Raw genomic sequence first — 27004 nt, 5'->3', positions numbered from 1 at the left:
GTGCGCGAGTATCGCATCGCCGTGTGAAATTGAAGCGGTGGAAGTGAGGCTTTTGCTCGCGGGAGCAGCTGAAACGTTTCGAGGCCATTCTGGCGCGAAAACGCGTCTGGGGCCGACAGATACTCGGCGTTGCCCCTCGTCGTATCTGCACCGCACTCGAGGGGGGTGGAGGGATGGAATTTTAACGCGGCACTAACCCGTGATAACGCCAGACACGTTCCACCTGCTATTCGAAAAGGGGATAGCCCGAGAAAAATTTCCCAGAGTCCACAGAAGGTTTGCATTCGTCGCGTGACGTTCCGAGAAAGGGTGGTGGGGACTCCCCGGGAATATCGAAAGGAATGGGGCTTCTCATTCGTCTCTGCATACATCAACGATAGGTCGAAAATATCTCGAACCGATTGGGGAGGCTCGCGGCGGTACAAACCGAAGTCAGTTTTCCTTCGTTTAACCAAATGAAAATATTTTTACGAAAAAAAAAAGAAAAAAAACGAACAAAAGTGTTACGCGTAACACACCTCGGGAGATATATTGTTTACTCGTTCGTTACGAAGAGTTATGCGTTGTTGATTTGGCGCGATGTGTCCAATGTTACGGATAAAAGAAATATTAATTACTAGTCGTGTGTGACGAATGATAAAATTTGTGCAAAAGTTTCTTATTTCAACGTCCAAACCTCTTTTCGTCAATGTTGATTATTTAGATTTGAAAATTTACCAATGAAAAACTCGAATTCAAAATTACAACCTTGTTTTGTTGTCAAATCTCGCGATAATAATTTCCCTCGTTTCATTAAATTCTACTTGGGCTACGAATTATTTTTTTCAAATTTAAATTTTACTACGGTTCAATATACAAAAAAAAAATCATGGATCAATTGATACTGTACGATTCTGTCTTACGTTTTTTACCTACGCGAGAAAAACTATATTTCCAGGCCGACCCCGTGTTTAGGAAGTCTATAATTAAACACGGGCAAACATTACCAGCTATTGACGCAATATAGCAGTGCCCGATTAGAGATGGATAAGACTTTTATCCAGTCGAATGTTTCGAGCAACGAATCAAGGATGAACGACTTTTTAACCGCTACTTCTCGAAGGAAAATTAGAATTTCAATTACAGAAAAATCGAACCATGAACATATTCGTACATAAACGAGGTTAGTGGTGAATTCGTTTCTCGAATGGAACTACTTTATCACCAAATCGAGAACCAGTCTCGCGTGAACCGACCAACGAGAAGAGTGAACGAAATAAAGATCAAATTTGTCTCAGAGATCAGAAATCTTCCCCACCACTGTTTACATTATTCAACTCGAAGACCGAGCTTCGAAGCAACATTTACATTTCTCTTCGTATCTCCACGAAAGTATCATCAATCTATCGGCGAGATTCTCCCGATAAAAACGAGTCCAAACACGACCACATTCGGACCACTTTCCCTCGCACGTTATTTAAAAAATTTTCCAAAAATTCCAAATGCGCACAAACGAAAGTAATCCAAAGTAGGCCGTGTTTGTACTCATTTTTCACGGCAGAACCTCGCCAATCGATCGATAGTATTCTCGCGACGATCGAACGTCGAATATAAAAATTTTTATTTCCATACTGAAAAATAATATTCGTCTCTTCCCTGGGTCGTTGCTCGAAAAGTGACTCCGATCTACGAAACCTAAATATCGATTAAAAAAGTGATTCTTTCGTCTATAGTCGAACAAATTCTTCCCATGTGGTCCTATTATCACTGTATTATATTTTTTCCCCGTAAGGAGGAGTCGAGTGTCATTGACACGTTCCTACGACCTTTCATTGAAAAAGAATTGTTTAAAGACTCTTGACCCGATACTGTTTCAGCTCGACGCAGAACTACGGATCTGTTGACGTAGCATTTAGATTTCCATGCCAGACACTTTGCAAATAAAAGATCCCCACGAGTACACGTCTTTGCACTACGTTTTACGGTCGAACGTTATATTATATAAATTTATGCTTCGGAGCGCTCCTCTACCATCTCCGTTAACTGAATATGATCCCGATCCCATAAAAGGGGGAGAATCACTTTACCTGACCTGCTCGAAATTCTCCAATCTCATGTTTCACCGGATATCCACGATCCAGGCGAACTTATTCCCTTTTCGCGTAAGCACATTGAATCGCTGCTCGATATTCGAGTCACGCACGCCTCTGGCATCCCAGTCACTTTGTTACCGTCCGAGAAAGTTTCTCCGAGAACTTTTAAATAAGCCGCGGTCACGAGCATCATCCCCTCCACGTTGCTGTCTCGTTTTGTTCCGTCGTTGGTGGGGACAAACGACGGAAAAAATACCTAAGGGGGGATACCACCTTGACGAGTCCAAAAAATTACTCGTCACGTGTATCAAATATTAAGGTTTGTACAAAAGTTACTTATTCGAATGTCCAAGCTTCTTTTCGTCAATATTAATTATTTTGATCTCGAATTTTACTACTGGTGAAAAACTAAACGACAAAAAAATCCCTAAGGGGGGATACCACCTTGACGAGTCCAAAAAATTACTCGTCACGTGTGTCAAATATTAAGGTTTGTATAAAAGTCACTTATTCCAATGTCCAAACCTCTTTTCGTCAATATTAGTTATTTAGATCTCGAAATTTACTCTTAGTGAAAAAGTCAAATTCAAAATTACGACTTTTTTTATTTGGCGAACTATCTGAAAAAAAATCGAATTTTTTTTCTTATTTTCTTAATGTTTGAAATATATAGATTGTTATGTTGAAAAGATATTTTAAAATTCAAACATTTAGCAAAGCTACAACGATAGGTAAACTTGTTTTACGTTTTTCTCAAAAGTATATTTTTGAACATGGCCTATACATCCGATTTACTTAAAATTTTATAGAGATATTCTGCATAGAGTATTCTACAATACAGCATACGATTTTTTTTATATGTTAATTATTCAATTTTCTATAAACGTTTAAAGTCGTTTTTTTTTTGGTTAAAAATAATTGTTTTCATTTTCTTCAAACTTCTTTAAACGCATTAATTTTAAATCGATTAAAAATAAAAGTCCCAGGACGGTTATTAAATTTAAACATTCACATACTTAATAACAAGATCATGAAAACTGGTCGATGCGAATGTTGAGATTAAAGTTACCGATAAAATAATTATATCCAACATTGGAAGTATTCTTTCAAGACTTGAGTCCACTTACAAATGGAAATCAAAACTCAATTAAATCGAATCAAAAGAAATGAAATTTTTTCGACGATAATAAACAGAAACTTACATGCAAGTAATGATCAAACTCAAGCACTATACCTAACTTAACATTGTTAATTGTAAATGACGAACAATTTGTATTTTCCTCAATAAACATGAATAATAGTAATATATACAATGCTCGTATCGACTCCAGTAAACGAGTCTCCGTAAAATTGTAAATATTCAATATTTACAGTGGATTCATTCTCCAGACGAATGAAAGAAGGAACTGAATGTCCAACCCGAGACATTTGCGGATAAATTCACGTGTTACGAAAATATCTAGACACGGAGAATTTCGTTCTGTTATTTCTCTTTTGAAGCATCGAGTCGACGGAAAATTTCGTAATCAAAGTACTGTTCTCGATCCTTCGCTCGTAGAAGGACCTAGTGCTGTGTCAATGGCCCTGACCTGTACAAGACCGACAAAGCCTATTGCGTTTCATTTCATTTCTGTCTTTCAGCGTTCAACGCTGCTAAACCGTGTGTATTAGTTATCATTAATTAGAACCTTTCGAAGGACTACCCGCGAAAATATCACTCCTCGCGATATTGACCCATTTCATTGGTTAATCGAATCGAGCGATTACGATACACCGGGAATATGCGTCATCGTAAACGTTCGGTCGCTATACTCCGCTAAAAAGAAGAAAGTAGAACGAAGTGACGGGTGTTTGTTTCGTTCGTTTCTCTGAAGCCAGTCTGAATAGATAACACGAAATTCGTGGCGAGACCCGGGTTGGAATGGTGTCATACGGGAGTTTTTACATCCCCTGGCCAAGTTTCCGATTGCGTCTGTGAAAAACGATGGCTCGTAAAGAAGAGACGGATTTTCCCCGGATTCAGTGAATTTTATACCGAGAGGAACGAAAACCGATGGGAATCCTCTTCTCTCCGTGTAGCATTTTTCCAACGTGGAGTATAATACGCTCTCGCGTGAAACTTTTCTTTTTTCTTTTCTTTTTCTTTTTTTTTATTTGTTACGAGGTATCTCGGGTCTGCGTTACGCGATGCTGTTCATAATCGAATCCATCTCGCGCGGTTGCTTTGCGAATTATCGAAGTTTGTTCGTGTCGGTAGATAAATTGCTGCTCGTTGAAACCCTCGAACACCGGTTAAACAAGGAAAACTTGGTTTCAAAGCGATTATCTTCGGACGGTCGTCTACTTGTGAAATTATAATTTTTGTCTCAACGTTGAAGTATTTTTATCGTTATGTAGAAAATGAGAGTTCGTTTTAGAACGATTATCTTCGAACGGTCGTCTACTTGTGAAATTATGATTTTTTCTTAATGTTGAAGTATTTTTATCGTTATGTAGAAAATGAGAGTTCGTTTTAGAACGAGTATGTTTTGACGGTCGTCTACTTGTGAAATTATGATTTTTTCTTAACGTTGAAGTATTTTTATCGTTACGTAGAAAATGAGAGTTCGTTTTAGAACGATTATGTTTTGACGGTCGTCTACTTGTGAAATTATGATTTTTTCTTAATGTTGAATTATTCCTGTCGTTATACGCAAAATTTAACTTGTTTCTAATTTATCCTTCGATTTCTCACACTGATTGTTCTTTGTTATTATTTTATTCGTGGACGCTACGAGTATCGTTTTTCGTTGGATCGGTTAATTTATTATTGATTTTCGAAACGATTTTACAGAAATTTTCACGGGAAATTATTTCAAATTTTATCCAAATTTTCGGTATCTTTCACCAATGTTTCGATACGTCGAGGTTTCGAAATTTTCAAAAAAGTTATAATTCAATGTGCGCAACGTAGGTAAATCGAAACCCGTACGTATTCGTGAGTGAAAGACACGACGGTCGGTGCGGTGAGTATCGCTTATGAAATTAAAACCCGATGTATTTACGAATTCTCGAGAGTAATTAAAAGTCGGTCTTGCTCGTAGCATTGAAGTCTGTTGCACCCACGAATCCTTGAACACCGGTTACGAACTTTCCTCGCGTGCAAGTATTGAAACTTGATACACCCATGACTCCTTGAACACCGATGAAGAGTCTCCTTCGCTCGTGGTATCAAAACTCGGTACACCCACGTGGCCTCGAATCGGTGTAACCGATAAAAAAATCTTTCTTTACTCGCGCGCGTCGAATATTAGCGGAGACGCGAACAAAAAAAAAAAAAGAAAAGAAAAATTTTCGCAATACTTTCAAATATACCCGAATGTACCAAGGTTTTGCCCGAACTCGACCAATTTTCGATCTCAAATTGTAAATTCTCGCAATCGTTCACTTTCCACAAAATATTTTTCTTATTCGATCATTCACTTTCTATGAAATATTTTTCGTATTCGATCATTCACTCTCTCCAAGATATTTCCATACCTTCTTCTCGTCTACGTAATTATACGTTCCTTTTCACTCGTCTTCTTTTCATTACAGAATGATGTTCCCGTATTTTATTTAAAACATAAGTACAGTAAATTGAAAATTTACAAATATATTCAAACTGCTTTACGATATTTCCAATTGCTATTTGCCTAGCACCAATGACAAGTAAATAAATAGCTCCGATCGATTTCGATCGAAATTTTTTTCAACACCTTCAACATTTCCTTTAATCGTTCATAACTGACGAACTAAAGTATACATTCGTAAAATATTTTTTACACGTTGATTAGATTCATCTCCTGAAGTATAGACGTGTATTTCTAAATTACCGTACATTTAGACACGCGCTCGTGTCTAGACCGACGTCGTTCTCTAAACCGATTGTGTACTCTTCACGTCGAATTTCTCAAAGACCTGCCAGAGTCGCGTCGCTCGTGAAACTTTCGCGTACGATTGATCATTGTACACGGTCTAACCGAGAGAGAATCGTTTATTTTTACTACGAACGCGTAAAACGGATACTGTATTATTTCACGAACGACGAACGAATAAAAGGGAGGCAGTAAACGGTGGAACGACGTCGTCGGGAACAAAGCTATGATGAAAAGTAGACCAGACTCGGCACCCCCCTGTAACGCAAATGCGTCTCTCGGTAGGGAACCGTTCGACGAACCGATGGATCTCGTCTCATTTACTCGTTTTTTACGACGAGCAGTCTCTGGATCCCTACACGCGAATCGATACAGCATCGTAAACCCCCGATCGTCCACCGATTCGACAGTAACGACGAGATAACGCGACCGAAACGATGAATTCGATCGATCCTCGGCATCGAGCGTGCGAAGCCACGCAAAAGGCTCGTAGACAAGATCGTTTCGTCTCTGTACGTCGTGTAAAAATCGAAACGATCGATAATAACCCCAAGAAGCTCCTTAACGCGAAGCTTTTCAACCCCCGAGGCATCGAAGATGAACCTTGGGTGGGTCTAGATATCAGCTGTTAGCGTATATAAAAGAAACTGGCTGAATTACCCGATAATGACCGGGCAAAAGTAGATCTTTGGATCGCAACGTATCGTTATAAAGCACATTGGTGTATTTATTTTGGTCTTTGAGAGCGGATGAACGAGCTCTGAAATGTTAAACTTTGTAAGGGGTGTATAGAAAGATATTAGGGGCGATATCTCTGTTACTGTTGGTTCTATCGAGAACTTGTACAGGAGAAGAAAGTTGAAGGATTTCAATTGGAATAATATTGGTTATGTGCATTTTTGTTGTAAAAGTAACGGTAAACGAGATATAACTCGTGGTACCGAGTTTCGTGGGAGTATCAGAGGTGGGAAGATTAAGGTCGATATCTCGGTTACTATGGATTCTATCGAGAACTTGTACAGGAGAAGAAAGTTGAAGGATTTCAATTGGAACAATATTGGTTATGTGCATTTTTGTTGTAAAAGTAACGATAAACGAGATATAACTCGTGGTACCGAGTTTCGTGGGAGTATCAGAGGTGGGAAGATTAAGGTCGATATCTCGGTTACTATGGATTCTATCGAGAACTTGTACAGGAGAAGAAAGTTGAAGGATCTCAATTGGAATAATATTGGTTATGTGCATTTTTGTTGTAAAAGTAACGATAAACGAGATATAACTCGTGGTACCGAGTTTCGTGGGAGTATCAGAGGTGGGAAGATTAAGGTCGATATCTCGGTTACTATGGATTCTATCGAGAACTTGTACAGGAGAAGAAAGTTGAAGAATTTAATTTGCAATATCTTCGGTCACGCACACTTCCGTCGTAGAGGTAACGGTAAACGAGATATCGTACGTTTTATATCGGCCCTTGTGGAAAATTGTTCAACGATAGGAAAGATGGTAATTGGGCCGAGTAGAGGAAGAAGGTACTCGAGAGGTCGTTCGAATTAACGAAGCCAATGTTCGTCGAGGATCGAGAAACTTGTGGAAGTGGAGCATCGAACGATTCGATTATCCGAGAAAAGAATCGCTTTTGAATTTACTCGAATGGCGTAATTAAACGACTCAAACAGGATCCGTACACAACCACCGAGGCTCGGAGAACTTGGAGAACCCGTGGAAAGAAGTTCGGGGAATGGAAAACTGCTTTTTCGTGCAACTCGAGCGTAGCGGTCGGACAAATAAAGAGAAAATGGATCCACCTTCATTTTTATGTATTATTCACCCTTCGTTGAACGGATCGATGTTTATTCAGTCGAGTGTGAAGCAGTTCGGTCGAAGACGGATCGTTTGGAAAAATTAATAGCGGCGAGACGGGATGATTGATCGATTCTGGTAAGAACCACCGAGGCTTAGAAACGGGAACACCGAGGTTTTTCAAATTTATCTAAACACGGAGAATTAATCGTGACGGGAGAGATACTGGAGGAACGATTAAAAGAGATAAGGGGTGGCGTACCATCTATCAGAAATCGGTCGAGAGTTTCTGCTGCAATTAAAAGTACATTGGCGCTTGTTAAGCACATCCTTCGCGTCGAGTTATCGAGGATGGTAGATTTTGCTCGATAAGCTCCGTCTCGTTTTAACCCCTCTTTGTTTTGGCAACACGGTACGTACGTGATAAAATATTTAAAGATGGCAGGTCGAATCCTCTCGCTGGAAATTGGTGCTTGCATCGTCCGATACGACTCTAAGATCGTATCGACAATTTATTCATTGACAATGGATACATTTTTATTCGAGGCAACGTTTATTCGTTGATAACGAACGAATCGTTGTTTCTATTCGTATGAAAATTTCTTCCGATGAAATTTTATTTCTTATCTGTTCGAATTTAATCTTGTTGATATGTAAACGAAAAACAAGTGTGTACAGTTCGCGTGGTATGCTGTGTATATTCTGTGCCGTGTTACATATTTTGTAAAAATAGATAGAATAGGGTCGTGTTCGGACTAATTTTCATCAGAAATATCTCACTAATAGACCGAAATTATTTTCGCGAATATACGACGGCAAACGTAAAACTTTTATCGAGATGAATATCCAGACTTTTAACGAGGAGAGTTCGTATTCGGGTGGCGTTGATTCCGGAATAGAAAAATTATTTTTCTATTCGAAAAATTTTCTATTTGGAAAGCGAACTTTCTTGAAAATTAACCGCTCATTCGTTCATCTACACGCGGGAGACAAGATCTAACGATTCCGAGACTTTTATCGAGGTTGAAATACAAACTCTTAAAGAGGAGCATCTGTCTACGCGTGACAGATACGGCATTATACATTTGATAAGGTATAACGATCGCGAAACTTTTACAGAGGTCGAAATACAAACTTCTAAAGAGGAGCATCCATCAACGCGTGGCTTTGACAAGATCTAACGATCCCGAAACTTTTACAGAGGTTGAAACGCAAACTTTTAAAGAGGAGGCCTTGTCTACGCGTGGCTTTGACAAAATCTAACGATCTCGATACTTTTATAGAGGTTGAAATACAAATTTTTAAAGAGGAGCGTCCATATCTACGCGTGGCTTTGACAAGATCTAACGATCCCGAAACTTTTACAGAGGTTGAAACGCAAACTTTTAAAGAGGAGGCCTTGTCTACGCGTGGCTTTGACAAAATCTAACGATCTCGATACTTTTATAGAGGTTGAAATACAAATTTTTAAAGAGGAGCGTCCATATCTACGCGTGGCTTTGACAAGATCTATCGATCCCGAAACTTTTACAGAGGTTGAAACGCAAACTTTTAAAGAGGAGGCCTTGTCTACGCGTGGCTTTGACAAAATCTAACGATCCCGATACTTTTACAGAGGTTGAAATACAAATTTTTAAAGAGGAGCGTCCATATCTGCGCGTTTATATCTAGAAGAATAATTTTCGAAAAGCGAACTACCCTGAAACAAAGAATCGAGGACTTTTATCGAGTTTGAAATTCAAACTCCTAAAGAGGAGTATCCGTCTACGCGTGGCTTTGATAACATCTAACCATCCTGAAACTTTTACAGAGGTCGAAATTCAAACTCTTAAAGAGGAGCGTCCGTTTACTCGTGGCTTTGATAACACTTAACCATCCCGAAACTTTTACAGAGGTTCGAATACAAACTCCTGAAGCCAAGCATCGTCCGTACCTTATCTCTGATTTTAAAACGGAAGAACAATTTCCAAAGTAAAGCGAACTTCCTTGAAAATCAACCCTGACGGCGTACCGTATCTCTCGCTCGGTTTTACATTCGAGCAGCTGGGTCACGGTTCGGAGGATCGAACGTTTCCGTTCGCGTGCACGCGAGGTCGCGTAGCTCCCGATGAAAATGCCGCGGTCACCAGGTGAACCTATACGAAAGTGAAAATCCTCGGCGTGTCTAGACGCGCGGATTACTTTCCCAGGTAACCCGGTTCGCTCACGCAACCTTTTCTAGGGCACGCTCGGCCTCGAACGGTGCCGTTCGAGGCTTCGATCGTTCGTGTTACGTACACGCGCGACGTTTCCACGACCAACCGGACCGATATTTCGTCCCACGCGTTCCTGCCAATAAATATCGGGGAACCCCGATATCGACGCTACCGGGAAACAATTCCCCGGATAAAGTAACCGCGCGATACAACCGGGAGAACCATTCGGAAGTTTCCAGCATCGATTAGCATAAAGATCCGATAAAGCTCGCGGTATTGTGCTTAATTCTTTATACGTTGTCTAACCCAGTTTTGCGTACAGCTTGGAAACTCGGATGGGTAGGGGAACGTTAATCTCGCGAAGCAGAAAAACCTCCCAAGATGCTCCCACCGAGAACAATAACGTTGGATCTCTTTAACGAAGTAAACGTCTCGTCGAACCGGAAATATTGATCTTTTGCACGTCCACCGTGATATCTTGTTTGCGTCTCCTGTTTGGACGACGTTTATTTTATCAGGTGGGATCGATGGACGTTTACGACGGTCCTTTCGTCCGCCATTTTGCTATAAAAGTAAAACATTACTACTTGTTGTGGGAACGGTACGAGTGATATTGTTCATCATCGAGAAGTGGTAGCTTTTATCGAGGTGGTCTTCCTGTTTCGAGGGTAGAAATTTTTCTTTGAGTTTTTATAGAAGTTTCGAGCGTGGTAGCTTTTATCGAGGTGGTCTTCCTGTTTCGAGGGGAGAAATTTTTCTTTGCGTTTTCATAGAAGTTTCGAGCGTGAATAATATGTTTAAAAATTATCCGATCGACGTTAGAAACATTGATAAAATTACGAGTGTAATGTCGATAGATTTCGTTGAATAGAAACGAATTTTCTTTTATATTTTCTTCGAATTTCGAGCGTTAAAAGCGTGTTGGTAAATTAGTAGATCGAAGTTCGAAGCATTAGGGAGATTACGAGAATTAGGGTTCGGTGTATGATATGAATCGAATCGAATTAATTAATTGGTCGCTCGTCCGGGACTAAATATGTTACACCTGGGGGAAGGTAACTATTCCTTTCTTATTGATCTATCAGAGTAAAAGCAAATTTTAGAAACACGTGTAAGGGAGTTTTATTGTAGAATGTTTACACATTTAATAAAAATTAACCGAGCCGAATACATCGCTCGTCCAAGACAAAACTGTTATTTAAGTATGCCACGAGTAAGATTTCATCGTATCTTTTCTTTATCAGATACAAAAATCATTTTCTCAAAATCTTATCAGACCTCGAGACGAGAATATAAATTAAATAAAATGAAATAGAAAGTTTCATTGAAATACAATCTTAAGTCAAAAGTTTCATTGAAATACAATCTTGAAACAAAAATTTCATCGAAATACAATTTTTTGTAACTTACACAGACCTATATGTACCTATGAGCATTGAACAAAAAAAAATTTTTATAATAGTCGAAACGTCGTCAATTCTAAAGATTCTTTTAGAAATTTTTTTGGAAAATCTTTGAAGTATCTCGATTACGATACTTTCCTTTCCTAGATGTAAATTAGAAAATAAGAAACTTATTCACTCTCAGCAGTCTCTTGTTTCAACAGTGACAGCAGGTGTACCGCCCAATAGCGTAGTTCGAAGACGCAAAAACACCGTGAATATATCAAACTCGGGCTTAATTTTAGATCTGCTGACCGGTTTGCGTGCAGAGGCGGTCACGGTGTTATGGAAATTGCCGCGACGATTTATCACTCTCCCGAGCTTTTCGCGATCTGTCCCCATGAATCACGTGAAAGCCGCGAATATGCCCGACACTGTCACCGATACTCGCCAGGATTTAGCGACCCTTTGTTCCGATTTGCTTCGAATTTTTCGTCGTTTGGCCTGCCCTTGCTCGAAGCGATCTTTTTGGTATCAGACTGGTTCGTGCGGTGGACGCCCATAGGCGTTCGTATAGTACGCGCAGTGCATACTCTTGCAAGCTTTCCGCACACGATGACCCGTTCGAGACTCGCGAGAATTTAGAAAATTATTTTATGTACTTTGTGTACTTTACGTACACGTATTCTTATCTTAACAGGTCATTTGGTCCGATACGAAATAAAAACTATATTTCTCCGGAAGAAATACATGTGACAGAGAATTTAGAAAATTATTTTATGTACTTTATGTACTTTACGTACACGTATTTTTATCTTAACAGGTCATTTGGTCCGATACGAAATAAAAACTATATTTCTCTGGAAGAAATACAAGTGACAGAGAATTTAGAAAATTATTTTATGTACTTTATGTACTTTATGTACACGTATTCTTATCTTAACAGGTCATTTGGTCTGATACGAAATAAAAACTATATTTCTCTGGAAGAAATACAAATGACATCGAACAGTACAAGAATTTACATAAAGTTAAATGAACGAAAGGACAAACGATTAGTGCAGAATTTTCGATCAAATTTTTATTTAAAATTAACAGTTAAATTCCGGGAATATATTTTACCCGTAACGATGCAAAAGTGTCAAAACGCCTTTCCGAGTCACAAACCTCGAAAGTTGTACACGGGAAGATTTCATCGTTCGAATATACCGCGAAACGCAACGTTTACTTCATACCACTCCGATGAGATAAACTGAACGCAAAAACCGGAGTCCAATGATACAATTGCATTGTAATCGAGGTGTATTATTCGTAGGAATAATGTCAGTAACGAGATCGCCTCGAGCCGGAGACAATCTCGAGGAGTCCACTTGCACCAGTTTCTCCAATGTGCGACTTTGAGAGTGTACAATTCCGAAAGAACACGTAGTATACCTCGCTATAGAGTCGTTTATTTTAAGAACACCTCGCATATGGCGACAAAGCCGATTAGAATTGGGGGGAAGGATCGTCAACGCGGAGAAAGTGGTGGAGGTATTAAAAAGTATCGTTTTCTTCCGTAACTGTAGAGGAAACCGGGCTTGCGCGTGCGTACGGTGGCTCGATCAATGTATAGGAATGTACAGGGAACCACATGGGACAATAGAATTGCTGGAAAAGCGGTTGGAAAATATTTCGAATCGCGACCAGGACGAGATCGTGCTCGCGGTAAGAATCGCAGACAGCGTGGCGCGAACGAGGCTTTAATTTCCGGTGGATTTTCGAGCTGCTTGAATAGCAAAGTTCTATAGAACGTAAATTGAAAGAAATTACCTCGTTAACGCGAACGGTTCGGCTCGAGTCGCGGGTGTACCGAAACCTGGTGCTCGAAAGAATTGGAGGAGATCCCGTTTCTGAATAATTCAGTGGTACGAAAGAAGAGCTGTAAATTTCGTGTAAAACCACCGCGAGCTCTCATATTTACAGGGTGTTTCGCTAGGAACTGGCTGCTTTAATACCCTCGTTATTTCAAACGATAGAAAGGAATATTGCTTACCGAAGCACCGTGGCTCCGAGAGCGAGATAATGTACGAGTAGCGGTGGTGGTTCGTTCAAAATGGAGCAAGCACTTCGTTATCGAAAACTTTGAGAATTGAATTATTAAGATTATGATTAATAATAGATCTGCGAACGAAAATCAATATTTGAGGGTTTTCGGGGTCGGTGATGGCGAATCTGGCGTTGAAAATTATAATATAGCGGCGGTCATGATATAGCAGCAGTTCTAATATAGCGGTGGTCATAATATAGCGGCAGTAGTTCGTTTAAAATGGAGCAAGCGCTTCGTTATCGAAAACTTTGTGAACTGAATTATTTAGATTACGATTAATGATATATCTGCGAACGAAAATGAATATTTGAGGGTTTTCGGGGTCGGTGATGGCGAATCTGGCGTTGAAAATTGTAATATAGCAGCAGTTCTAATATAGCAGTGGTCATAATATAGCGGCAGTAGTTCGTTTAAAATGGAGCAAGCGCTTCGTTATCGAAAACTTTGAGAATTGAATTATTTAGATTACGATTAATGATATATCTGCGAACGAAAATGAATATTTGAGGGTTTTCGGGGTCGGTGATGGCGAATCTGGCGTTGAAAATTGTAATATAGCAGCAGTTCTAATATAGCAGTGGTCATAATATAGCGGCAGTAGTTCGTTTAAAATGGAGCAAGCACTTCGTTATCGAAAACTTTGAGAATTGAATTATTAAGACTATGATTAATAATAGATCTGCGAACGAAATTGAATATTTGAGGGTTTTTGGGGTCGTTGAAAGCGAATCTGGCGTTGAAAATTATAATATAGCGGCGGTCATAATATAGCAGCGGTCATAATTATAGCAGCTGTTATAATATAGCAGCGGTTCTGATATAGCGATAGATCTGCGAGCAAAGATCTAAATATATACTTACACATAAATGCAAATATAAAATATAGAATCCAACGAAATCTCGTCGAAAGAATCGAGCGATGTTTATTTCATTCGTGAAGTGATTACTCGAGTGACGGAATTACTCGGTGGTTATAGCATCAATTACACGCTGGTTACCCCTTAATGGGTCCATAAACTTGCCGATATCGAGTACGCAGCCACTTGAAACGCTACGGATATAGAATGACTGTGTTTCGAATCTACTCATCCGTTTAAGGGGCGAGCGCGTCGGTCGTAATTATCACGCGGAGGATTCCAGGAGGTGTTGGAGATGCTCTCGCGTTGGAATACTGTGGATGGTTTTCGACAAAACCATCGATGACGAACGGTTTAAAGTTTGAGTCAACCGATGGCCTAAAATGATTATAAAGTGTCTTATTAAAACTCAATCGATTATAATTATCGCGCAGAGGGTTCGAGGAGGTATTGGAATATCGTGGATGGTTTTCAAGAAAACCGTCGATGACGAATGGTTTAAAGTTTGAGTCAACCGATGGCCTAAAATGATTATAAAGTGTCTTATTAAAACTCAATCGATTATAATTATCGCGCAGAGGGTTCGAGGAGGTATTGGAATACCGTGGATGGTTTTCTAGTAAACCGTCGATGACGAACGGTTTAAAGTTTGAGGCAACGAATAATCTAAAATAATTATGAAGTGTCTTATTAAAACTCAATTGATTATAATTTTCGCGCAGAGGGTTCGAGGAGGTATTGGAATACCGTGGATGGTTTTCAAGAAAACCATCGATGAACGGTTTAAAGTTGGGGTCAGAGAATACCCCAAAATGGTCATAAAGTGTCTTATTGAAACTCGATCGGTCGTAACTATCGTATAGAAAGTTCCAAGAGGTGTTCCATCACTATGGATAATTTTCATGAAAACCATCGATGAACGGTTTAATGTTGGGGTCAGAGAATACCCCAAAATGGTCATGAAGTGTCTTATTGAAACTCGATCGGTCCTAACCATCGTATAAAAAGTTCCAAGAGGTGTTAGAATATCATAGATAATTTTCATGAAAACCATTGGGGTCAGAGAATGACCTAAAATGATCATAAAGTGTCTTATTGAAACTAGATCGGTCCTAATTGTCGCGCAGGGTTCCGGGAGGTGTTGAAATATCATGGACGTTTCTCTGGAAAACCGTCGACGACGTTTGGGTCAACGAATAACCAATGTTTCCTTTAAACGAGATTAACGTAGCTCTCGTACCTGTCCCCGAGGGCTTTACGGACGCGCGATCTTCAAAGCTGCGGGATTAAGATACGCTCGATCAGCGCGTCCACGTGAAACGTGAAACGAAATTGCCCATCAACGACACCGGAGAATATGGATGAGAGCTCTGCAGCGTTGACGACGTTCCTGGGTTGCAGGATGTTCGTGTTAGGGATTCCTGAACCTCCACCGGCTCCTCTGGAGAAAAGTGTGACCGTAACTTCACCTGTCGAGGTATTCACCACTTATAATCCTCGCTGTACGAACTGATGTACAAAATTGATCCACGTGTTAGACGGTTTGATACGCTTTTAGATCTCTAAAGTAAGTTTAACCAATTGTCGAACACCTCTGCAGGTACACGTACCGATACACCGGTGATCGATGTATTAGATCGTTTCACAAATTTTCAAATCACCGAAGTAAATTCCAACGAGATGCTGAACACCTATGAACCCAACTACACAATTCGGTGCACCGAGTGTTCAGAGTATCGAACTGTGCTATAACACTCTGTACCTCTAAACGAGTCCTAACGAGGTATTCAACGCCTCTAGACCTGAGTACTTGACCCAATGTACCGGTGATCGAAGTGTCAGATTGTGCTGCAACTCTTCGTATCCCTAAATGAGGGTTAACGAGGTATTCAACGTCTCTAGACCCAACCACTTGACCCGGTCTACCAGTGTGCTAAGTGTCGGATTGTTTTCGCGTCTCTAAACAAAATTTCTGTCTTTATATAAACATACAAACGAGACACAATCTTGGAATCACTAACTATCGTACCACTAGGTACTCATTAGCAAAGGTCACGTCGTTAAGACACGTCAAAGTCTTAAATGTTCCAGATTAGGATCATTGATGCTAGGTTTAGTCAAAATGACTGGTTGTAACTGCTTTTACAATGAGATTTACTTTAAATTCCGTAGCATATTTTCAAAAGACACGATTTTCTCTATTCTACGCGTATAATCAATTTCACAAGTTCCTCCTTTTCCTCGATCATCGATTTTCCTGGAAGACACACGAAGAACACCTCGATACAGTGGAATCTGTCGATAGTTCTAGCGTTGATTCCGTTTAATTCTTCCATTAGGTGTCATCTGGTCCTTTTCTACCGTAATTAATTTCACAAGTTTCTCCTTTTCCTCGATCATCAATTTTCCTGGAAGACACACGAAGAACACCTCGATACAGTGGAATCTGTCGATAGTTCTAGCGTTGATTCCGTTTAATTCTTCCATCAGGTGTCACCAGGTCCTTTTCTATCGTGTCAAGATCTATTCTACCGATGGACACTGAGGGTAGTCTTTTTACTCGTGGTGCTCGAAAACGGGGCAGTAGTGTTTGCGTTAATATTCTCCGCGAGCAAAATGGACGTCCCGCGATTTCTTTGACACCCTATACGATGCAAGTCTTGAGTACCGAAGTAGAAACGGTCTGTCGTTAAACGCCCCGTATCTACTTCGTCCCTCCATCAGCTGGCTGTGAACTCGAGTATCTAACAAGGAGGGTTTGTCCGGGAACACTTATGACGGTTCACACTTGAAAATCTAGGGCGTAGCGACAGTAGCTAATAAATTTTCCGCTTTTACGAGTTCTTACTGCTTTCTTCTTACTCTCCCTTATCTGCTTGGGGATTTTTTTAGGACGGGGGAGATGACAGCCTCGACGTTGCGTGTTCGAAAACAAACTCTCCTCCCCTGGTCGTCTCGAAATTCGAAATCTTGAAGATGAAAAAATTGATCATCCTCGTGTCAGAGGTGATCGAACGTTTAGCTCGAGGAATGTTTCTTAATTGGAAGATTTTTAACCACGTTACTGGTAAATTTTTAATTATGCTTTCGGTGGAGCTTGAGACGTTAAAATGTTCTTTTATTTTAAAGGATACTATCTCATCGCTAGAAACGAAGATTTAACTTGTGTTTGTTGATAGTTGAATCTTACATTTAAATTAAGAAATGTTTCTTAATTTGAAAATGTTAAATCGTGTCACTGTATACCTTTAATTTTACCTTCGATGGAGCTTGCAACGTTAAAATATTCTTTTATTTTAAAAAATACTACCCCGTCACTAGAAACGAAGATTTAACTTGCATTTTCTGGTAGTTAAATTTTATATTTAAATCGAGAAACGTTTCCTAATCTGAAAATGTTCAATTGCGACCGTAAATGTGAAATATTTTTTTATATCGACGAATCTTGTCTCGTCCCTGAAAATGAATTTCCACATGGAGAGAGTTTCTTGTACGTTTCAGCATTCGATGCGTTTCTACGAAGTTTTCTCGAAATCAGAAGTTCCTGAGGTACGCTTCTTGTTGGAAACTTTGCTGCATATGATTGGGAAAAAGAAATGAAATAAACCAAACTGAGATTCGTAGATAAAATTCTACAGTCTTGAGCAATTTTTTGCCGAATAAAATAAATCGTGCGGTTCGAAGATTAATTAAATTCTTCTTCGATCGAAACTTCGATTTATTCGACTGAATTATTATTCGGTAATGTGACATTCATATTCGTTCGGTTTCTATTTAATTACAATATATTTTTAAAGACAGAACGGAGTACGTTAAACGGTTATCTTTTCATTGTTACAGAGACCTAACGAGCAACAATATAACAGACATTCCAGTCCGTGCCTTCCATCGAATTTCCAGTCTTGAAGTGTTGTAAGTACGGAAGTAGATTGCACTTATCACCGATTAAGACTCCCTTATCGTTACAGTATCCTCCTGCAAATTGAGTTCGTATTTATTTTAATCGTTGAACGAACGAACGTACCGATTAGAATTTTCATTACGCAGACTCGGTTCTCTCGAGAACAATGGTAAGAAATTTCCAAGTTAGGATAATATCTATTAGCGAAGTGCAACAATATCTATATACAACAGTAATAACGTTGACGATGGCAAAATTAACGTAATATTTTATCAACGGGAGAGTGAATTCAAGAAGAAAAAAAGAAACGATACGAACGTTAAAGATAATACGAATAATAATATTATTGAATGGAGAATATTAATAAGGAAGCATAAAAAGATATATCTAAGTAGAAGAATACGATCAGTGACTGTACGAAGCGTTTTCATAAAATTGAGCAAATATTTTGTGTAAATTGAAATGAGAAAAGTGTTGAACAACATAGGTAAAAAATTTACTATTGTACGTGTACATAAAGTTACTCCTTTCTCTGTTTCAGATTACTCCGACGAAATCGTTTGCACACGATCGCCGACGATGCATTCACAAACTTAACGAGCCTTCGAGTATTGTGAGTGTTCGCACAAAATCGCACAGTACCTTGCAAAAATGTTAGAGATCGTTGTGTGTTCGTAACGTCGTTCTTGCTTGATGTGAACGGAGGCCAGATCTGTTTGAAAAAAAAAAAAAAAAAAAAATAGAAAAGAATAGAAAAAATAAAAAAAAAGAAAGGGATCACGAGGAGTGTCCGCGATTGTTAAATGTTGTAATTCTGTCTGCTTTGTAGGGAGCTCGATGACAATTATTTAACAAAAATTCCAACCGCGATCGTAAACCTCTCTGGCCTTGAAGACCTGTAAGTGTGCATCGATTAAGTAAAATGTAATTTGACAACTTTTTTTTACATTCTATGAAACCACTCTTCCTATAACAAATCGCGTTCTCGTCAATTCAATGCCTCGCTCTCGTTGCACGAAATTGGAACAATTTTAATTGTTTTCTTTCTCTTTTTTTTTCCCCGTAACTCGAAAGATTGGCGGCCACGTCACTACGCGTTAATAAAAAAATTTGTGCAATTTGTCTCCAGAGAAATCTTTCCGAAAACAATTGCACACGTTCTATCTCGATTTAACAAAAACGCAAGAATCATTATTTATGTAAAAGTTGTCGTGCGAAAGAAAGTAACGGAGTTCAATTTTCTTGAGAACAATGTTTACCTATTATTTTTATTACATATAAATGTATTTTCGATCGATCATTTACCATACGTTTTCATAATTTTTTAATTTACATTTTCACAGAACACTAATAATACAAATATTTCACAGACACACGTTTCGTTCCTTCAATTTACAAGATCTTGATATTTCGAAACAATGGATAGCAATTTAAGAAAAAAAAAAATACAAAGACCAATCTCGATCGAGATCTACGTAACGCGAAGTGACGATGGCCGCTAAATCGTACACGCGTTGAATTTTTCTTTCTTTTTTTTCTTTTAATGAAATTTCACCGTGAACGAGAAATATCGATGTCGTTCGTCACGAAGTCTCTCCTTCTTTTGTTCTCTTTTTTTACCAAAGCCGTGGATACCGAGACAATCGTATTCGTTTATGTTCCGTCCGATTCCGTAGGTCCCTCTCGAACAACCGTATCGAAGCGTTGGAAGAACGTGTTTTCCAAAGCGTTATTAATCTGGTGTCGCTCGATCTACGCGGAAACCCCATCAAGGAGATACACGGGAACACATTTCAAAATCTACGAAAGCTCCGTAAGCTGTAAGTATAGACTTACCCTCGGGTGACGATTTATTAGGTCCTAAGGAACAGTTTCCCTTTCGTCTTTATTGCATCAGAGTCGTAAATAACGTAAAACGTAGGATTAAACAGAATATAAATATCGAAGACTGGAATTTTTCTTGTACAATATATTTCGTTGTCCGTCGGAGTAAATAAGTGGGAAAATTTATTCGAATATATACGGTACAAATCAACGACAAATAGGTTAAAGAAAAAAGAAAGACTCGAAATCTAAAATATTAATATTAATATTGTAAATAAGTTGTTACAAACCAATATTTTTCCAAGTAGAATCTAATTTATAGGAGTAAAGATAAACGACGTTTGATAACAAAATCGAGGTACAGTTGCATTAGTATTGATCTAACCTCAATCGCTGCTCAGTGTTACGGAGAAATTGCACACTGACAATTTTTATTGAATAAAATTCAATAAATTGTAATTTTCAAGTAAATAAGTAATTTTCAAGTAATACTTTGTATAATATCGTCAAGAAACGAGATACGGTGTGGTTCGGTTAACTGTCGCAAGTGTTGCCTCGTTATCTGTGCGTAGTTACCCCCACCACTTAATTGTACCTCGTTTGCACTCATTGTCGGTACGACTATTAAACGAGGCAACGGTACACGTGTATGGTCAGACACCAATGAGAAGTGGATCGTCACTGGTCAGACAAATTTTGCAACCAACAGAACCAAGTATATTTCATTGTGTGGTTCTACGTATGTGATTTGAAACATAAAAATGATTCGAATATTTGAGTGAATATTTTTATTATTTAATCATAGAAGAATATTTTCTATCCTTTATCACCTTGCTAATAAATTTCTAGAATATTAATTATTAGAATATATATACTTATTTGATATTTTGTATTATTTTCAAACATGCACAATGGCGAATATTTTCTATCCTTTATCACCTTGCTAATAAATTTCTAGAATAATAATTATTAGAATATATATACTTATTTTATATTTTGTATTATTTTCAAACATACACAATGAAGAATATTTTCTATCCTTTATCGCCTTGCTCTACTAATAAATTTCTAGAATAATAATTAGAGAAAATAATTTATTTATTCAATAATTAAATATTAGTACATATATATACTTATTTGATATTCTGTATTATTCTCGAACGTGCATAATGAAACCACCATTGAGATTATACACTCGTCCTATGTCACCCCATCTATAATCGATGTAACCTTCTCCTTCGAATCGGTACGTAACTATGCAAATGTCAGCGAAGGTTTAAGGTCGATTCCAATGTCGATCGTATTTCAATTATCTATGTCCGAGGAACGGAGAACCTTTCGGTATAATCGCTCGTTGAAAATCGTACTTGGATATTTGTTGCTGACGATCCGTCCGCTTGGAACGTTTTCCAGGATTCTCTCGAACCTGAAGGAATTACGAATATTCCCGAACCTAAATGGGACACGATCGTTAGAGGTACTAAGATTAGATCGGGCGCAAGTGACGAACGTTCCGGTGGATCTCTGCGAGCAATGCCCGAGATTGAAAAGTCTGTGAGTAATCGTGGAGCAATTTGCTCAATATCCACTCCGCGAGCGAATTATGAGTTAGAGACTCAATGGAATTCCTCTTCTATTTGCAGCGACATGAAGTCGAATTACCTCACGGAATTACCGAACTTGCGAAACTGCAGCGAGCTGCGGGTTTTGTAAGTACAGGATGGCACAATTATTTTAACGTTGAAATCTTCGCAAATAATACAGTTACGAAAGCTCGTCGTTATTGTTGCGAACGACTGAGATTCTTTGTCCCAATGGTTCGTAATTGGTCGGTAACAAGTGTACAATTACGAAACCATTCGCAATATCGCTCACCGATTGTAATTACCGCATATTCGATGGTTTGGTCAGCTCATGGGTCATCAATGACCCACGCTGGACGATTCGTTCAGCGCCAACGAATATTTCCACTACTTTGAAGTACTAATGTTATATCGTTATCTGATACACAATTATCACTTTCGAGGTATTTGTACAGCATGGGTCACTGATGACCCACGTGGGACGTTTGGTTCAAATCGACTAAATACTTTCCCTGTTGTACACTTAACAAAATTATTAAGCAAATTGTGATTATCCCGTACAGTACATTCGTATTGTGGGTCACCGACGACCCACGGAGAACCTCGATTCGATCGTATCTTTCCTGTTAAGAATTTATTGGGTTGTTCGGAGACTAATTTCGTTTTCCAAAATGGAGAATATATAATTTAATCAACTGTTTATACACTCTAAAGAAATCGTGCTTCATTTTGACCAAAAAAACCGAAATGACTTTCCGAACAACCTAATACTTTGTTTTCCACATCAACCGAACGAACTGGTACTCCGTCCAAGATGGCATCAAGTGGCTAAACAATCCGTAGTCGATCGTTCGTTTCGTTCGTGACGAATTCTTCCTTTCCAGAGATTTGGCCAGCAATCAGATCGCCTCGTTGCTGGACGAGCCGTTCGAAGGGCTGCGCATGTTGCACGATCTTCTCCTCTCGAACAACAAGCTGCACGTGATCCCGAGCGACGCGTTGACCGGCTTGTCGAAGCTGCAGGTGTTGTAAGTGACGTCGCTTGTAATTACTCGCGCGATGGTGGCTGGTCGCTATCGTCTTGAAAAAGAGGGTTCGATGTTTCAGAGACCTGGAGAGCAACTACATCGAGTACATACACCCGGACGCGTTCAAGGAGACCAAACACCTGGAGGACCTGTGAGTATCGGGATCGGTGATTCAAGTCTTTCTGGAAACCTGAAAGTCGCGACACGTTGATAAACGCGGGATCATCCTCGGTCCGCCATGGTGTTTGAAAGTGAATGATTAATGGAGCAAAGTGGAGAGCAACTCCATTGTTCACCAGGTCGATACTTTCCTTCACCATCACGTGACTCTCGACCTACACCTAATATTGAGAGAGTGTTCAAAGTTCTGGACAGATTTGATTAAAAGTGATAGACAATATTCGAAAAGATCGTCTAAAATACAATTCATTTAAACGTGGAAGATATTCATCGTAAGAGATACACTGAGAACCACTGACTCTGAGAAGGTGATTAGAAGAGGGTTCGATAGGGAAGAAAGAATTCGCCTTGGAAACATCAAAGTTTTGCTCTCCACTTTGGCCAAAATAATTGGATGGTTACTAACCTTCTCAAAATGGATTTGGAAAAAAATTACGAAAAAAGATTGTCATGGCCATCGAGTTTTTTATTTATCGACTCCTAAGAGTTCAACCTAGTGAAGAAAATAAAACTGTACTGCTACGTACGAACCTGCAGCATGCTTTAAGAACTCAAAGAGGAATACAGTTCATAGATCACACACGTGAAAGGAATGTCCCAACGTGGAAAGTTGGATTCAAAATTCGTATCTACAATTTATGAGACTCTATCTTGTACACGTCAACTCAAAGACCACAGTAGACTGGAGAAGACTCTAGACTAGAGAAATCTCAAAGACTGCAACTGAATAGGAAACAATTGCCAGGTCAACGTCTACAGATCGGTGCTTCTGTGGTTTCAGAAATCTTGGAAACAATGTGTTCCCTGCACTGCCTACTTTGGGTCTCTCAGGACTGCTGCACCTCAAAACGTTCAACAACCCAGCCCTCAGGGAGTTCCCCTCGCCGGAGAGATTTCCACGCGTTCAAACGATGGTGCTCTCGTACGCCTATCACTGTTGCTCGTTTCTGTCCGTGGAGGTGGAGGATCCGGTGACCAAGTCCTCCGTCCAAGAATCGATCTTGTTCCCCACCGACAACGAGTTCGATATGAGTCTGTGGAACTCGAGCTTTTCCGATATCTGGCCGCAGCTCAGTAAGTAGTCGGAACGACAGGTTCCCCTGTCGAGATTCATGAAGCTTTCGCGGTCCAGTATCATGTGGTCGATACTGTTCGAGGATTCGCCAGCATTTACACCTCGGTCAATCTCTACGCTGCTCTCGGATAGAATCTGATCTAAATATCTCCATGGACAGTTCATTTTTTGTGCGACAGATCCTCGATGAACAACTACTTCCGCGAACTGTTTACTTTTTGTACTATTTATGAGACAGATTCTTGATCAACGACTGCCTCCACGAATAGTTTACTTCTTGTACCGTTTGTGTAACAAATCCTTGACCACTTCCTGTCGTATATTTAATTGAACGCGATAACAGTTCTTTAGCAAGGTTGTATCACGATGTGCAGAGTGTAGATCAACTAGATAGGAAACTATAGGTAGAAAATATTGTCCGTTCTAGGTCACTGGGAAAGATGTACCCCCACCGTGTGACTCTTTCGTTGCTTCGTCTGTTAATCTTACAACGGATGAAAATTTGTCTTACTCTGTGAAAAATGACGATAATGAATAACGACGATGGATAATTATATAGAATAAAAAAAAAGATTCGTTAGAGACACATGTGATCGTCAGAAACGTTAAAATACCTGTATCGCGAGAACATAGAGACGAAAGACAGACCGAGTGGCAAAATAATGTGGTGGGGGGAGCTGCTCGGTGACCCTGAGCGGCCAATACATCTTGCCCGAACCAGCGAGTTTGAAAGTTACGTTTGATCCCGTTTGAGCGTGTGTTTACGCGTTTGCGAGATACGGTTCGTCTTGGTACATCGTGCTTGTTCGAGGGCTAACTCTACATTAAAGAGTATTGTATTAATAAAACCTCAATTTCTCCAAGTGGTGTACAAGTGACAGCATCAACGATTAATGTTATGATCCGGAAGTCTCGAGCAGTATCGACTACAGGTTCCTCCATCACGAGTCGTCGCCACTAATCATCGTTACACGACACTCTTCATACACGCGTTAACCAGCTTACACGAAAATAACACTCGGCTGATATTTCTCGGCGAATACAATTAATAACGATAACGTTCACATTTGTCGTACTTCGTTTCATCGAGGACAATATTTGTACACACGTGAAAGGAATATCCTTTAACCTCCTTAAATCCTTAACTTCGGATTTCGATCGTTGAAATTTTTGCAAATAATTGGAATCGTTTTATCGAAATTAGCTCGTTTCGTTCGCGAGTAGCTCGACACTTAAATGCTGCAAAGCATGAGCCACGCAAACCCATTTACGTCACTTGTACGCGAGAACCAGCCCTACGGGTTTTCAGGAACCTTCCTCGGGTACAGGACCACGCTTCTCGTTGGAGATTCATCGCGAGCTACAACGCGTAACTCTCACACACAGAACTCGCGCTTTTGGCTGTGATCTTTCAGTGATCATCACCGGTGGCGGATCTGAAACGGTCTAGAACGATTTCTTAATCGACGACGTTGAAGCTGACAGGGAAATTTGAATAATGCGCTCAAAAATGGAAGAAACGTCATTCGTACCGAATCGTGATGGAAAAATTTCATTTAACAACTTTACCGTTATTCGTTGAACAATAATGTCCTTTCAAGCATTTTCACATCGAAGGTTTCAATTGTTACAGGTTGATCCTTCTTAACAAAGACCAGTCTAGAGTCTAGTGAACAATATCCGTAGAAAAACTAGTAAAAATTTATTACTTGCAACTAAGTTACACGTGTCTCGTTCCATCGATACCTGTTGTATCGATCCTGAGAAGAATCAAAATAAAATGGTTGAAACTTTCAATGAATAGTTAATTTGTCATCACCAACGATAACCGGTACTACTGTGTTCTGGCTATGACGATTAGTGTGCTTTCATCTTATCGGATACTCGGTTTAGAAAACACTTTTAGATTCGCCACTATGAATGATTCGTGTCAAGGCACACACTCTCGCATGAAACACTCAAGCAACTGTTCAATCATCGATATAAAAACGACAGAATGAGACTTTGCAGCACTGAAGTGATGACGTTTGTTTAGATAACATGACCGACAAATTCGGCTCGCAAATAAATGAACTTTGGGCTAACTTTGGTTCAGATTTTACGTACCCTGGTAACCTGCCCTCATATGTTGAGGATTATTTTGAAGAGCAGAACAGCCGAGTTACACTGCCAGCTCAGACACTGCCTTCTCACGTTCAGTGCCTACCTCAACCTGGTACGTTCTTTTATTCTTCAGCTTCTCCTCTTTCTTAAAACGAAACTCAGTTGAAAGACACTTCGATGAACATTCTTTCAAATACTTGAAGAATACTCGAGAATATGCAACGTGATTGTATCAATTGGACGAAGTTTACCATTTTCAAATATATATTATTTTTGGAAAGTACTTCGTAGCCTTGAATATTTTTGTATTTGGAACTTAAACTCGATTAATGTCACCGAGTATATTGTAAGGGACACCTGTGTATTCGCGAGGAACTTCGAATAGCTCGAATTAAGAAAGAAAATCAATTTTTTTTTTGTTTTTTTTTCGTGCAAAAATCGAAACCACTTCGAACGCAAGTGTCTGATCATGGAAATGCACGTGTCATCAGGTCCTTTTCTGCCGTGTCAAGATCTATTCGACTGGTGGACGCTACGTTGCGGCGTATGGGTGGTCTTTCTGCTCGCGATGCTCGGAAACGGGACGGTGGTGTTCGTATTAATATTCTCCAGGAGCAAAATGGACGTCCCACGGTTTCTGGTTTGCAACTTAGCCGCGGCAGACTTTTTCATGGGCATTTATTTAGGTCAGTGGACAAAAATATCTTAACGGTCATCCTTGAAAAAGATTATCGGGAAACGATGTCTTGCGCGTACTCTGCCTCGACTGCGGTAGCGAAGATTCAGAGGCAAGAATTACCCATAAACCTAAACATCCAGGAATCCAAAGGTCCAAAGTTTCCAGGGATCGAAGAGTCAAAGACTCGAAGACCCAAAGAACCTAATCCAGATTCAAGACATCAAAGACTCCAGGATCCAAAGGTCCAAGAATCTGGAGACTACCAAAGAACCCAAAAATCCAAAGCCCCAAAGAGCCAAAGGTCCAAGAGTCTAAACATCCTAGAATCCAATCACCCAAA

At 39.6% G+C, this 27004-nt stretch overlaps 2 protein-coding genes across 4 annotated transcripts in view; one reads left to right on the top strand and one right to left on the bottom strand.

Moving 5' to 3' along the window:
• The window catches only part of Rk (G-protein coupled receptor rickets), a 51382-nt gene that overhangs the window by 20620 nt on the left and 3758 nt on the right, over positions 1-27004 (top strand). Inside the window, exons 2-12 of one of the 3 annotated variants that reach the window (XM_076306972.1) lie at positions 18132-18203; positions 18734-18805; positions 19022-19090; positions 19869-20012; positions 21430-21570; positions 21660-21725; positions 22484-22627; positions 22707-22778; positions 23589-23881; positions 25978-26097; positions 26477-26671. In XM_076306972.1, the coding sequence (XP_076163087.1) occupies positions 18132-18203; positions 18734-18805; positions 19022-19090; positions 19869-20012; positions 21430-21570; positions 21660-21725; positions 22484-22627; positions 22707-22778; positions 23589-23881; positions 25978-26097; positions 26477-26671 (1388 nt within the window). Of the gene's footprint in view, positions 1-18131; positions 18204-18338; positions 19117-19868; positions 20013-21429; positions 21571-21659; positions 21726-22483; positions 22628-22706; positions 22779-23588; positions 23882-25917; positions 26098-26476; positions 26672-27004 lie in introns of those variants that run through there. The other 2 variants (XM_076306971.1, XM_076306973.1) reach the window with 2 other exon arrangements.
• Stim (stromal interaction molecule) overlaps positions 22633-27004 on the bottom strand; it is a 41535-nt gene continuing 37163 nt past the window's right edge. Inside the window, exon 11 of the mRNA XM_076306990.1 lies at positions 22633-22679. Coding sequence (XP_076163105.1) covers positions 22648-22679 — 32 coding nt within the window. The 3' untranslated portion in view covers positions 22633-22647. The remainder of the gene's footprint in view (positions 22680-27004) is intronic.

The sequence above is a fragment of the Ptiloglossa arizonensis genome, chromosome 3, assembly GCF_051014685.1.
Source record: "Ptiloglossa arizonensis isolate GNS036 chromosome 3, iyPtiAriz1_principal, whole genome shotgun sequence".
Taxonomy (NCBI): domain Eukaryota; kingdom Metazoa; phylum Arthropoda; class Insecta; order Hymenoptera; family Colletidae; genus Ptiloglossa; species Ptiloglossa arizonensis.
This window is presented reverse-complemented; position numbering and strand designations above follow the sequence as displayed.